At 40.9% G+C, this 15,773-nt stretch overlaps 1 protein-coding gene across 1 annotated transcript in view; it reads left to right on the top strand.

The window, feature by feature from the left end:
- The window catches only part of LOC131851605 (voltage-dependent L-type calcium channel subunit beta-4), a 206,703-nt gene extending 191,394 nt beyond the window's left edge, over positions 1-15,309 (top strand). The window contains exons 6-13 of the mRNA XM_059202121.1: positions 332-530; positions 5,180-5,405; positions 6,732-6,855; positions 8,518-8,658; positions 9,398-9,565; positions 10,464-10,594; positions 13,052-13,119; positions 14,290-15,309. Of these exons, the coding sequence (XP_059058104.1) occupies positions 332-530; positions 5,180-5,405; positions 6,732-6,855; positions 8,518-8,658; positions 9,398-9,565; positions 10,464-10,594; positions 13,052-13,119; positions 14,290-14,603 (1,371 nt within the window). The 3' untranslated portion in view covers positions 14,604-15,309. The remainder of the gene's footprint in view (positions 1-331; positions 531-5,179; positions 5,406-6,731; positions 6,856-8,517; positions 8,659-9,397; positions 9,566-10,463; positions 10,595-13,051; positions 13,120-14,289) is intronic.
- The last annotated feature ends 464 nt before the right edge of the window (positions 15,310-15,773 follow it).

Genomic DNA, 15,773 nt, shown 5'->3' with positions numbered 1-15,773 from the left:
TGCTCGCCCTTTTCAGAGTTCGCTACCTATACCCGTCAGGGACAAGAATTGAAGGATATTCTTAGGAGCGATCGTTTTTATCTCCTCGGGAAACAGTGTAAACTTTCCAAAGGAGATATTTCGTTTATGCATGAGTGGGCTACAACCACATAGGATGTGAAGCGGCGTTTCCTCTTCAGTTTGGCAGAATCTGCAGATACTTGTCGTGCATAGGCCTAGCTTAGCCATATGCTTGTTCAATTTGCAGTGTCCTGTGAGGGCCCTAGTCATCATGCATACGCATGACTAGGGCTTCCATACGGAAGCTAATCCTCACATTGATCGGTTCCAGGAGAAATACGACAACAACTGGTGGATCGGGCGTCTCGTGAAAGAGGGCTGCGACATCGGCTTCATCCCGTCGCCGGTGAAGCTGGAGGCGGTGCGCGCGGCGCTGGCGGCGCGCGGCCGGGGCCCGCGGCCCGCCTCCGCCGCGCTCGCCGCCGCGCCGCCGCCGCTGGCCAGCAGAGGTAGCACCCCTCCCACGCCCGGTACGTCACTCACCCCATGCTTCCTGCTACTTTATGACATTGCTTTTGCTACTGCATTCAATAGCCGTTACCGGCAGCAAACGAAACACTAAAACATTGAACTTTTTTTAGTTATACGTAGTTTTACACTTCGAGCGTTTAAAACTGAACTGCACTGTGCACACGATATCGTGGTTCTATTTTAAAGACGGTAGGTAGGATCGTTATGGTCAAATCAGATCTTATATTTTGTACTCAGAGATAATGATATCAAACGTCTAGAACATGCAATTTTTACTATTTATATATTTCTTTCAACTTTATAGGCACAAATCATATTAATTAATTAATTCAAACTAAATAGTGGTCGTTAACTCACTTAAAAACAATACAACTAACAATAGTGTATTTGCAGAAACATTAAACTTGTAATAAATCTTTTTTTAGAGACACGCGCACAACGCGTCCGTTCCATTCGCCGGCTGCTCGTATAATGCCCTTTTCGCCCCTTTTCGTCACTGTTCATAGGCCGCCATCTTGTGCCTCACTATTTACGAAAAATCGGAAGTTATATAAAATATTAGCTGTAAAAATCGTTTTGATTTACTTTTAAACAACATTGTTGACTTATTAGAAAGTGACCATACATTTTGAAGTTAAAGTACGTTAAAAGGAGGTTTTATTTTTTGTAAATAAGTCTAAATCCCGCTATTCAAGAAGATTTAATTTCATAGAAGTCTATTCTTTATTGTGCCATTTGTATCTATGCTTCTTCTATAAATGTATAATTTCGTCTATGATTGACATAATGGAACTCGTCAATGAGAAGGCCAGTGTCACAGCTATACGTTCTTCGTCAGTTCCCAAATTTACATGTAAACGTTTTTATGAACTAGACGTTCGTTTCGATACGTCTGACGTGTGTTGGCCACCTGTTGCGCCATAAACTCTCATAGCGCATAATCTCGCTCATAGATCTATTTGTATTCTCTTGTCACAGTTAAAATGAACTTATGTGACAAGATATTGAAATAGACTATCTGGATGATGCTCAATATTATGAAATTGTATGGAAATATGTTGATTATGTACGTCAGTCGTACGAAATGCGCGGGGAACGAAAATTGATTTGAGACAAGCATGCAAGCAAGCACGAAGAATATGCGTTTATGAGCCTGAGAGTTATCTTGATTATACAAAATTTCGATGTATTCAACAATTACATTTTATATAAAGAATATATAATAATATCAATTTAAATTTACATTGCACTACTAGCACCTATTACAATATGCTTATTTTTGCACAACACTCTACAACTTAACTCATTATAAGCAGACAACTAGTACCTAATTTAAGATTTCGTTCTCAAGCACTGGTGTTTAGTGCTTTGTTCCCTTTTTTAACGTTTAATAATTCTTCACAAAACTCTCGTGGAGGAAAGTGGGTGGGATGTCTGAATTTCTAGCCCACTGTGTAACCATGAAGCGCTTTGCCAGAAATATGATGGTAGTAGCGTTACATCTTCATATATGCAAATTAGAGATTATTGGAGACTCTGTAACTCCACTAATACACATTTTTGAAGTTGTCTAATAGCTGAATCGTTACAGAATTTAAATTTTATTATTATATTTACTGACTTTGCCGTGGTAACAAGCACAAAAGGCGCTCGGCTCCTTTCGGGGCTTGTCGGTGTCCTCCGGAAGGTCCCTCTTTCGCGCTGCTGCTTCATGACGACTACCGTATAAATAACAGAGATAATAATAACCCTGGATAATTGAAAAATCGCGAATTCCCTTCTACCGATCAAGCTCAATACGTTATCGGATATTCTAACACGTGTTTCACCTCTAAACGAGGCATCATCAATGAATAGAGTTGAGATATAGTTGGAAGCCTAATGTTGACTGGTCGGCGACCAAAGTACCTAGTTTCTTATGGTCATAACTCTTCCAAAGCGTTGGTCAGGGTTCCGCACTAAATGTTAGTCCTCTCACACATGCTAATGGTACTGGAATTAAACAAAATGATACAAATGCATATATTATTGAGATAACTATTTAAATGTTTTAAGTTTGATGCGGTCATTATTTATACGTATAATTAGTAAATGTTTTATTTTTATTGAGTTCCCGATATTTCGATAGGGTTTCAACCGCCATGATCACGGGTAAAGTGTTCAGTTTACCCGTGATAACCGTGGTAAGATCGTGATTTACTAATTACATGTATAAACTATTTAAATTCTCAATAATATTTAGACTAGACTGTTAGATCAGGACCACACAATGTGATCATAGTTGCTTTGCGCTCAAAACCATTATTGGTCACGCGAGCCATATGAGCATACCACATTACAGACCCTAGGGTACACCAATGCGACCCTCTGAATTTGGAATATTAAATTATGTGTTATATATATGTATAAAATTTAAAAACAAGTTCACTAACTGGAGGAGGTTTTGAGGAGCCGCTAGTAGTGATACGGTCATGTTATGCTGTGAAAATAATTTTGTTTTATATCAGATATTTGATATTGTTTAGAGTTTATATTCAGATAATAATATCTAAATGTAAAATCTATTCGATATACGATTCATCGATAAATTTCAGATTTATAAAGATAATATTTGAACATTGTTCAGATTTCAGATTTGGATAATTTTTTTAATACAATTCGTCGGTTAAATAGAAAAATGGTAGTATTCAAAATGTACATTTTTTTACAAGACAAGCATTTAAAGTATTTTTTTTTTAATTAAATTAAATTATTTTTCTTTTAAAGTTTTAAATTTACACAGAGAATTTATTATACATAATTTTAAAAGTATTTAGATAATGATTAAGACGGCGTGGTTAATTTAATTGACTTATATAAAAGGAGTCTAGCTTCTAATTTTGAAAAATGACATTTTTCTATTTAATCGACGAATTATTGTTAAACACAATACAATACTTATTGTTAAGAATTAATAAATAAAAGTTTAATTATAATATGTATATATTCCGTAGTTGAAGTTTACTATATATTATGTATATTCCTTGGCTACCTAAACGAGAATAGAAACTGAAAAGATATGTTTTTTTGTTTATCACTGATAATCTCTTTAATAACTTAATGGATTTTAAGAATTTCACATACGGAAAGCTCCATTATCCGACTATAACATTGGCTATATTTCATGCAAGCGACGCCGCAGTAAATATACAGTATAATTAATATTTTGAAACCATATTCCGCCAAAGGGTCGCATTGTTTTCCCTAATATTCTATCTGTATACATACAACACACACAAGTATATAAAAACAGGTGGAAATTGATGAGATTTCCTGGTTTTAGCACCCACTATTGTCATTTTTTCAGATTCTTCTAACTTCAATTGAGGTAAGATCACTCACACATGTAAACACCAGGAAATTATGTCAAGTTTCACCAACATGTTCTTATAAAATATATGATTTGGCCCTTTCTATTATAATTTAATATATATTATGTAATTTTATATTGGAAAATATTATTTATTACATTCATTTTGATACCATTATCCATTACATTGTATATATCCTTTTAGATTATTTAAATTTATTTATAAGTATTTGAATACGATAAGCGAATCAAAAGTGAAATTAACGTGCAATAGGTCCAGTCAAAATATCTAATTTATTTATTTAAGGGTAATAATTATTTATATATTTGATTAACTTATTTCTATCTATGGAAAACAATATAATTTTAATAATTAATTTCTAAACATTGGATGCAAGTTTAATATTAAAAAACGATCGAAAAGAATCTTTAAAATCTTTAAACATTGTCAAAACACGAGCGTTTTCTAGTAAACGAAGTATGTTGAAGCATTTTTTATACCGACCTTTAAAATATAAAAAATTCTTCCAAACCGTTTTATTTGAATTATTTCATATTCCATTAAATTTATCATTAATCGTTATTGTGTAATAAACACATAGGAATTATTTAGCTATTGAGCAATTATTCTATTGAAGTGATGAATAATGGAAATAACGTTTTTACCTGTTCAGAAATAGTTCTGAAGGTGTTGGATAATAGAAACTAAGTAAATTATCGATCATTGTGCACCGTTAGCCAATTACAGCAGGCTAACCATATGCCGCGACGCTACCTGCATATATTCGGATAATAAGTATCTACTGTGTTAATATGGATTATGTTCTATCTATTTATGTACCAAATTTCACCTAAATCCGTTTAGTATTTCTTGAGTGAAAAAGTAAAAAACAAAGGTCTTGAAATACTTACGGATTTATAATGTACGAAACTAGCTGGTAGGTATGACTTTGTCCATATTTTTGTACCACGATAGTGGCAATCAAGCATATCTGATGATAAACGGTTACCTAAGAACCTAAGGAGGTAAGCCTATGGACGCCTGAAATAGGTCCATTCTTGTGGCGCAATCTATTTTATACCAAAATTTCATTAAGATCTGTTCAGCCGTTTAATCGTTAATAGCTAATAAATAGATAGACATACATTTCCAATATTAGTAAAAATAATAATTATTAGAAGTGGATCAGGTAACTTGTAGCCAATGTTATAATTGACTGTTAGCACCAATAAGGAAATTCAGTGGTTTTATAAGACGAATGTTAAGAAACTAATCGTAAAATATTGTCTCCTCTTCAGGTGAGGACTCAGATTCGGCAGGACGAGGGCGCGGTGCGGGAGCCCTGCCGGCCGGCAAGGACAAGCGGAAACCGTTCTTCAAAAAGCAGGAGGCCTGCACACCCTACGACGTGGTGCCTTCGATGCGGCCCGTGGTCCTGGTGGGACCCTCGCTCAAGGGATATGAAGTTACTGACATGATGCAAAAGGCACTGTTTGACTTTCTAAAGAGAAGGTTTGAGGGCAGGTCAGTATCATATGAACTGAACGAAAAAGTATATTTGTTATAATTTAATTGGTGCCTTTTAACGATACATAAAAATACCTTTATCTATACATATAAATATAATTGGAGTTTCTGCTTGTAATATTGAAATAACCGTTTTTTACCACATGCATATGAATATAAATACGGTACATACACCAAAATAACATTTTTTACAATTTTCGTCTGTCTGTCTGTCTGTTTGTTTCGGCTAATCTCTGATATGGCTGAACCGATTTTGACGGGACTTCTTTGGCAGGTAGCTGATGTAATGAAATAACTTGGCTACTTTTATTTTAGAAAAGTAAAGTTAAATTCCACACGGACGAAGTCTTGAGAACAGCTAGTAGTAAATAAATATTCATTGTTACTTGAGTAACGAAATAAATCAGTCAGAGATATCAGTGCAGTCAGTCCCTGGGATGACATGAAGAATGATATGAAGAGTTCATTATCATCCAAATTCATTAAGAATTAAATGCAATGTTCGAGTGGGTTTCACTTGGAGATCAATCTGTTGACATTGATAGCAATGTCACTAATCTCCATTACCAACAACTCCCGCCATTAGTTCACATGATACTAAGAAAGTTTAATAACAAACTACATTTCGCGTAGTTATTTATGTAAAACAGGGTAAACCATATCTTTATTATTCAGCTACCACGGCAAGTGTTGGTGTGAGACCACAAACATTCAGTGCGGAAACCTGACCACCGCTAGTGGAAGCGTCCTTTCTTACTAGTGAACTAATTCCGACCGTTATTAGATCTATTGAGATCACCCGTATTGCGACTAGTGATTAGCTTCTAAACGAGGCATCATCAGTCACAATCATCATCAAAAACTATATCATCGAGGCCGTCATAATTAAGTTAATATCAAATCAGTATATCTTTAATCATGTACCTCTATTACAGGCACTTATGACAAGGCTTATCTACGTATGTTATACTAGCTGTCCCGGCAAACACTATTTTGCCATTTATATTCATATCGCTATTAAAAAAATAGGTGTTGATGATAGAAGAGTAAAATATTCTGATTGCATGTATTTTTAAAGTCGAATCGTAAAAAAATTGTCAGTAAGATATTACTTTTTGGGTATGGGCCAACCTTAGTACTTAGGGTTATAAAAAATAAATAACAACCTATTCTCAAACCTACCGAGTATACATATAAAATTTCATCAAAATCGCTTCAGTGGTTTACGACTTCATGGCGAACAAAGAACTTGACACGGAATTTTTATATATTAAGATATATAGATAGAGCCTTAATTCATGAATACATAATATGACATTTCAGGATAATAATAACCCGCGTGATGGCAGATATATCGCTAGCTAAGCGTTCACTCCTCAACAATCCATCGAAAAGAGCGATAATGGAACGGTCCAACTCGCGTTCCACCTGCCTCGCTGAAGTCCAGGTAATCACATCTTGATTGTGTTCCAGGATTATCATCACGAGGGTGTCTGCCGATATCTCGCTGGCAAAGCGATCGTTACTCAATAACCCGCCAAAGAAACCAATTATGGACAGGTCAAACTCCAGGTCAAATTGCTTAGCCGAGGTTCAGGTGCGGTGAACATGGGTAGACATTGTGGCAGTAGTTAGAGCTTACAGCTCCTAATTTAACATTCCCTGGAGTTTCTACGAGACACGGGTCGTTCGTTGTTGGTGGTCACTGTTTATGCAATTTTTGAATCGAATAATTATCATGCTATAAAAAAAGAATAATGTGATATATAAAGTAAAATAGATGAACGAAAGTCTAGTGTATGTGATGAAATAGACTAATCTGAATAAAGACAATAATTTACTTCAGTTTGAAGAATTAAAACAGATTTAGTTTCTCTTACCACCGAAAGGTAGTGTGGAAGAAATCGCTTAGCGATAAGACCGCCTTTTGTATCAGTTAATGTAAATTTACTATTTAAATTATTTTCTATATTTGGTGCAATAGGATAGAATATAAATAAGAGTATATATAATAAAACGTTACAGTACTTGATTTTCATGCTCACGACAAAGAACTAAAAGATAATTTGAAATGAACTTTTCTATAAATGACTAATGTACCATGATGCTTTCTATAAACTACAAAAAGAAAAGATATAAAATAATAATATATCAGCAACCTAGATAATTTACAGAATAGAATAAAAATACTCTTTATCCAACCATACTTGAATGGAACTTTCGTTCTATATAGAGAAGCATTACATAAAGATTCATAGCAAACAAGAACCACCATCAACGCCTTTGTCTTCTAGAGACTTTACTAACAGTCTTCATAACAATATCTCGCAAACAGCTCAGTAACAGATGATAATAGTATTGAAACAATCATCACCATTCATTACAATAATATTGGCGATGCTTTACATTGTAGATAACTGGCTTCCATTCATTTAACACATCACAAACACGCAAGTAATAGCACGAACTAATCAAGAAACATAATTGTTATAATACTTATAAATGATCAATGCAACAGCAAAAATGTAATAGAATGTAGGGCAAATAAAACAGTGCAATGAGTTGAACTAAATATGCAATTTGAAGATTCGGCAAGTCTATCGATTAATTTGTTTCTGATAATGCCTGAAGCACCGGCAAAATCTATTATGCAGTTTTTATTTATTGGTTAGTCTGTATATATTAAATGACAGTCTACGAATTTTGGGTAAATATTTTAATTCTAATAAGTAACATTAAAACCTGTATCTACCTAACAATATATAAATTTCGTCTACAAACTTCTTATAGAAATAGAAATAATTTTCATTCAAATAAACTTAGTATAAGCAGTTTTCAATAGTCATATTTTGTTATTCGGAATTATTAACACATTCGGAACGCAGATTCATCAAGAAGAATGAGCAAGAAATTTGCGTATTGCTCTTTTAAATAATGTTTGTACAGAATTACATTTTAAGAACGTTGTGTTATTAACATCTACATATATTGAACATTTTATAACGAGACATTTCAGCACTTGTTTTTATTACTAACCAGCATGGGTATGCTAAACTAAATATGTGTTATAATATTAAACTAAATTACATGATAATTTTTATTACTGCAGGCTGAAATAGAACGGATATTCGACTTAGCGAGGACCCTACAGTTGGTGGTGCTAGATTGTGACACGATAAACCATCCGTCACAGTTAGCAAAGACATCGCTTGCCCCAACAATTGTATATTTGAAGATTTCTAGCCCAAAGGTAAGAAACACTTCAATAACAAACAGTCTCTATATCTCTCTCTCTCTCTCTCTCTCAGTAACAGAGAAGAATTTAAAGTAAATCCCGAATCGGAGAATCCTCCCTTAGTTTTTCATATTTGGGTTTATAGTATTGTCAAGTGTCCATGTTGTAATGAACACTACTTAAGATGCGCTGATGGCAATATAGCGACAAATTTGAGGTCAATGCCGACAAACCATTATAAAATATAATTTAATAGAGTAAATTGATGGGGAATTTACTATTTTTTTGTGTTGTTCTTGGCCTGTCTAGAACTGTAGTAAGTTCTACATTAGAACGTGTATCTGAAACTGTACTGGCTTATCAAATTTGGCTGGGCAGGAAGAAAAACACGAGCGGTGTAAGTGAGTGTGGATGTACATCGGCAAAGGGGTCGCTTAAAACTTAACCTGGGTCACAAGTCCTGAGAACTGCTCGGAGTTTCCCAGTCTGCCACACAATGGACCCGGCACTTACACGGTTAATCCACGGAATGCTAAGAAGTTCGACTCAATAATTTAATCGCAATTACTTTTACACTAAAGTAGGATGAAAAGGATGACTGTCAATTAAGATCAGATCAGTTAATCTCAGATTACTTACTATTCAAACATTGACCAGAATGCCATAAATTTGTGGAGGTCAATCTAATATTGATAGCAATAAGGACGTGGTTATGAAAATAGAAATAAAATGTCTTAAAATTTATATTTTTCAGGTATTACAGCGGCTGATCAAGTCACGCGGGAAAGGACAGAGTAAAAACTTGTCGGTGCAAATGGTGGCCGCTGAGAAGCTGTCGCAGTGTCCGCCGGACATGTTTGACGTCATCCTCGAGGAGAACCAACTTGAGGACGCTTGTGAACACATTGCTGAGTATTTAGAGGTATGTGATTAATATTTTGACATCGATAGTGTAACAGTTAGTCGTAGTTACTCAATATTTACCTCTATCTCAGCTAATTAGTTTAATCCAATTTGAAGGATGAGGTTTGACAGTGATGTTAAGAGTCGGAACACATAACAGTTTAGTTCTTAGAAATAATCACTCATGGCTACCACCAAAGTATTTACGGGCGTTTTAGCTCTGTTTATATTACTAGTAGTATTTTTGCTCATAGCATAGAGGCAAAAGGCGAAAAGCGGATCTCTTCATAGTAAGAGATAGCAATGATCACCAGGGATACCATAAGCGCTTTGCCTGCCTTTTAAGAAGCAATAAGCTCTTTTCTTGAAGGTTTAAATATCGTATCGGTTTAGAAATACTATTAACGGAAGGTGATTGGTAGTAGTAGTTTCAATATGGGTACCCAGACTAAATTATTTGATCAACTTCAATTTATGGCGCCCATTACGCTGATGACTTTTCTAGCTATATTTAGTTAAGTCACGGCGTAATTATGAGCTCACTCAATGAATTGATAAAGTGAGTTGCTGCTAAGATTTCGATGAGAGTGACTATATAAGTAAATTACAGGGAATTCATCCCCACACACTAAAACCCGAGTAGTTTCGGACACTGCAGTTACAGAGCAACTTCCTCCTGCGTACACTTAGATTTTGGAATTAACTACCTGCCGAGGTTTTCTCAAGAGACTACAGCATGGGGTTTTTCAAGAATATTAAGGTTTTTTAAGAGTCGGCAACGCGCACGTGATACCCCTGGTATTCAGGTGTCCATAGGCTACTGTAACAGTTTACCACCATATGAACTGTAAGCTTATTTGCCACCAATACGGTATAAAAAAAGAAAAAAAAAATGAGTGGAGTTTGTTACACTGCAGACATACTGGCGTGCGACACACCCGCCGGTTGTGGCGACGACGGCTGTAGGGGGCGCCGCCGTCGGCCTGGCGCCGCGTCCGGCGCCGCACGCCCACCACGCGCACCACGCGCACCACGCGCACGCGCAGCCTGGTGAGTCACACACCACACCTACAGCGACGACGGCTGTAGGGGGCGCCGCCGCCGGCCTGGCACCGCGTCCGGCGCCGCACGCCCACCACGCGCACCACGCGCACGATCAGCCTGGTGAGTCACACACCACACCTACAGCGACGACGGCTGTAGGGGGCGCCGCCGCCGGCCTGGCGCCGCGTCCGGCGCCGCACGCCCACCACGCGCACCACGCGCACGCGCAGCCTGGTGAGTCACACACCACACCTACAGCGACGACGGCTGTAGGGGGCGCCGCCGCCGGCCTGGCGCCGCGTCCGGCGCCGCACGCCCACCACGCGCACCACGCGCACCACGCGCACGCGCAGCCTGGTGAGTCACACACCACACCTACAGCGACGACGGCTGTAGGGGGCGCCGCCGCCGGCCTGGCGCCGCGTCCGGCGCCGCACGCCCACCACGCGCACCACGCGCACGCGCAGCCTGGTGAGTCACACACCACACCTACAGCGACGACGGCTGTAGGGGGCGCCGCCGCCGGCCTGGCGCCGCGTCCGGCGCCGCACGCCCACCACGCGCACCACGCGCACGCGCAGCCTGGTGAGTCACACACCACACCTACAGCGACGACGGCTGTAGGGGGCGCCGCCGCCGGCCTGGCGCCGCGTCCGGCGCCGCACGCCCACCACGCGCACCACGCGCACCACGCGCACGCGCAGCCTGGTGAGTCACACACCACACCTACAGCGACGACGGCTGTAGGGGGCGCCGCCGCCGGCCTGGCGCCGCGTCCGGCGCCGCACGCCCACCACGCGCACCACGCGCACGCGCAGCCTGGTGAGTCACACACCACACCTACAGCGACGACGGCTGTAGGGGGCGCCGCCGCCGGCCTGGCGCCGCGTCCGGCGCCGCAGGGGGTCCTCGCGCACCCCGCGCACGCTCAGCCTGGTGAGTCACACACCACACCTACAGCGACGACGGCTGTAGGGGGCGTCGCCGCCGGCCTGGCACCGCGTCCGGCGCCGCACGCCCACCACGCGCACCACGCGCACCACACGCGCACACGCGCACCACGCGCACCACGCGCACGATCAGCCTGGTGAGTCACACACCACACCTACAGCGACGACGGCTGTAGGGGGCGCCGCCGCCGGCCTGGCACCGCGTCCGGCGCCGCACGCCCACCACGCGCACCACGCGCACCACGCGCACCACGCGCACCACGCGCACCACGCGCACCACGCGCACCACGCGCACCACGCGCACCACGCGCACCACGCGCACACGCAGCCTGGTGAGTCACACAGACCTACTGCGACAACGGCTGTAGGGGGCGCCGGGGCCGACCTGCCGCCGCACAGCACGCCACGGCCTGGTGAATTATACACTACGCAATTCCCTGAGTAATAGGACTGACGTATTGCCGCGTGTACCGTGCCGCATCGTAGCCCAGTGAGTAACATAGCAGACGTACGGCCATGCGCATTCGCAGTCGAGTGTGAAATATGGTTGACATACGGCCACGCGCACTCATAGCCTAGTAATTAATATAGCAGACGTATCGTAATCGCCGAGCAGCTCGTGAGCATGGTGCATCACCATGCTCACGAGCTGCTCGGCGTTTACGATTTATGACGATTCCGTCACGTATACGAGAACACATTTAGCACTTATGTCATACAAATACAAATATCTCTATTTTGCCTGAAAAGTGGTTTACAGGATTTTAAATAAATTATAATTTATGTATCGCACTTTTCACCAGAAACTGGCACGCAAAAATTAACAGTGTCTATTTATTATTACAAGAGTAGATATACATATTTCTCAGTATCATTTTTATTTTAATCATTATTAAATTAAATTTAAATTTCTGGTCAAAGTACTACGATTACCTACTTCATGAATTAAAGTACTCATCAACAGTAAAGACACTTATTGATCAGCCATCTTTTTAACTTTCTCCTGAACATATTTATCGGTAGTATTTTTATATCATCACGCAACTATTGTAAATTTTTATTGACATACAATAGGCATTTCTATAGAAGTTGAGATTATTTGGATTCCTTGTGTTAAAATTACAGTATTCACCTTTTTTTCTAAATATTTTTTTTTACCATAACCTACAATACTAAGTATTTAAGTATTAACTAATCGCAATTTTTGCTGAAACGAATCCAAACTAATCTTATTATAAATGGTATCCCGTCTACTTTAATGAATACCACAACATTAATATTGTTCTCTATATAAATGGTAACAGCTACGAAATAATATTAAACAAGAAATGACATCATGTCAGTAATGATTAAGTATATTATGAAACGCTATAACTATAATTAAGTTACAACTTTATGATATAATCAATTCTATGATCTGACCACTTATCTAATACACCGTTTCGATTACTCTTTTTATAAATGAATTAATGAACGCCATAACTGCATGTGTAACCCTATATTCCATCTGTTGATCCCCCCGCACATCCTGGAGGACACCGTGAAAGATCAGACTCCTATAACTACGAGAGAGAAAGAGGTAATAAATCTTCATGTAACATTTTCACATTAGTACTATAGTTTTAAGTTAGAAATTGGCGTTATGTTAAAAACATGATACTCGTGATCAATATGAAGCATATTGATTACAAGTATCATGTTTTTCAACAGATGGGAATTTGTTTTATTAATTTCTTACAAATATTAGTAGAAATAAATTGTATTCTAAATATTTGACTCGATGTACAATTACATTACATGTTGTGTTCATTATTACTAACGAGGTTATTAAACCATTCTATGTTGTAATTTGATGTTGTAACTCCCAAATCCTGGACATATGGAACGTCCTAGAACAATGTCCATTAAATCCAACAGCCCATTGACTCCCGCCTGTTCATTTCAGTACAAGCCTCAGGACAAGCCCACTAACAGCCGAGCGAAGACCATAATTCCAGTATCCCTATAGCAGATACTCCGCCGATGGCCTCCCATCCAGGTTTTAACCATATTTAGCGGCTCCCGCCCGCTTAACCAGCTTCACTAGCGATTGAGGGTGTCGCTTTACTAACTGTCTCGTTTGATTTCGCTCAACATTAACCTAAAGCTTCTACATAGTGGACGTTCTTTATAGGGGCTCCGGGCAGCGGTCCTTTTCATTTCTGTCTAATCACTCGACCATCGGCCGATCTACAAGTACACGGAACACAAAGACAAGACGACATACGCCTGATTCTAACGCGTCTGGCTTTGCCCCCGGGGTTCGCTTATTATGTGCTTATTCACAGCGACGCCGACGCCGCCGCCCTCCGCCGAGGTCGTGCTGCCTTGTCCCGGCAAAGTGCGCAAGCCTGGCGAGGCGCTACTGCAGATGTCGCTCAGTCTAGTGTCCTAGGTCGTAATCGGTAGCCACTAGGTCACTCGGCCGCCGTAAGTCTGGGTGCCCCCGATCCTCATTGACCGCCCGTGTGCCGTTTGCAGTGTGCTCTCCAGCCCCCGCTTCCTCCCCGAGAGTTTATTCCATAAGTGAAATTTTATTATTTCGAATGAAGACAGTCCATTTTTGTTCCGGACGTTTTCTAACTGGGGTGTTTAGTCAATTGCATGTATTTTGAGTTTTATGACGGGACGAAGGCGTCTCGACCGGTAGTTCTCAACCGGGCATCGCATGGCGCCTCGTCCCGGTATCGAGTGGTGTGACTGCCCGCAGGCGGCAGGCCGCGGCCCGCGCGGCCCGAGCGGCTCGAGGAGGAGTACTACCCGCGCGAGCGGTACCAGCGCTACCCGCGGGACCACTACCCGCGCGACTACCACGAGGGCTACGCGGCCGAGTACCCGGCGGGCGGCGAGGCGTACGGCCACGACTACACACGCGAGGCGTACGCGCGCGAGGAGTACGCGCGGGAGGAGTACGCGCGCGAGGAGTACGGGCGGGAGTACGCGCGCGAGGAGCGGGGCCGCGCGCGGGAGCGGGACGCCGCCGACGAGTACGGCCCGTCGCGGCGCGCGCTCAACGCCGTGTAGCCGCCGCCGCCGCTAGGTCCCACGTGGTGCTTCTGAGACCGGTTCTTTTGCGGTTTCGTGTATCCTTAATCTCCGGCGACGGGCATGGCTTCAAACTTTTCGAAATATTTTAAATCCTTCCGACGCTTATTTTAACACGTGTTGCAATCGTGTGTGCTCGCTGTACTCGCTCCGTAATCATCTCTTCAGAAGAGAACTATGCACACGTTTGAACTTTGACCGCCTCGAGGTGCGCTTAAAATCGAAGGCTGGCGGCAAAGTGCAAATGTTTGCTCGAACTTTGGTACCAAAGGGCTCAAAACATTGGTACTAAACTTCGACTCAGGTACTCGCGCACTTGGAGCCACGTCCGGCGCCGCTTAATGTTTTATTGTCGCGCATTCCTTCGGCCCTCTCGGTCGCCGACGCCTGATTCGCTGAGCTTTAGTGACACGCTTCTCGGGCGCGTGTCCCCGTTTCCGTGTATGTGTAAGAAGAGGACGGAGAGACCGCTACGTGTATATCGGAGAGAGATGTAGTGTAGGTTAGCGTGCTGAACCACTCGCACTCGATGGTACGGAGCTCGCGTCGATTGTATAAATTTTACATAAAAATAATTTTAGTACCGTTAGATATTATACGTTTCCCATTTTTTGAACATACTCTGTAATTATATTGCATCGTCTGTACTTCATTGTTGCAATCATTTGTAAATAAAATACTTTATATCGATGAGTTTGAGTTTTTTTTTTGTGATAAAAGCAGATTGTTACAGCATGATCACGCCAAGGTCTTGAGATCTAATCTGGGAGACAGAAAACTTTGTATGTCAACTATAATAAACTCTCCGATGTTGAGGAATACCGATAAAAAGCAAAATAATCTGAGAGAGGGCAGGTCACTCTTCGTAACTTTATTCGTATTCAAATATTCTCAGCAAAATAAATCTGTAATAGATGCTATAATTACCACAATTTAGGTAATTGACATATTTACTCATCATTTATTTATTTACTCACACAACTATTATTACAGGCCTAAGCCCAATACAATAGTGTATCTAATAATATATTATACATGTTCGTTCAGGTGACATATAACATACAATGTTGTTTTTGTGATATCACACTACATACAAACAATAACAGACTATATACAAACAAATCCGTTCTTTCTGGTATTTGATTGAGA

The sequence above is a fragment of the Achroia grisella genome, unplaced genomic scaffold, assembly GCF_030625045.1.
Source record: "Achroia grisella isolate CSIRO2021 unplaced genomic scaffold, CSIRO_AGI_Agris_v1 utg794, whole genome shotgun sequence".
Taxonomy (NCBI): domain Eukaryota; kingdom Metazoa; phylum Arthropoda; class Insecta; order Lepidoptera; family Pyralidae; genus Achroia; species Achroia grisella.
Note: the sequence above shows the minus strand (reverse complement) of the source record. Positions and strands in the feature narration are given on the sequence as shown.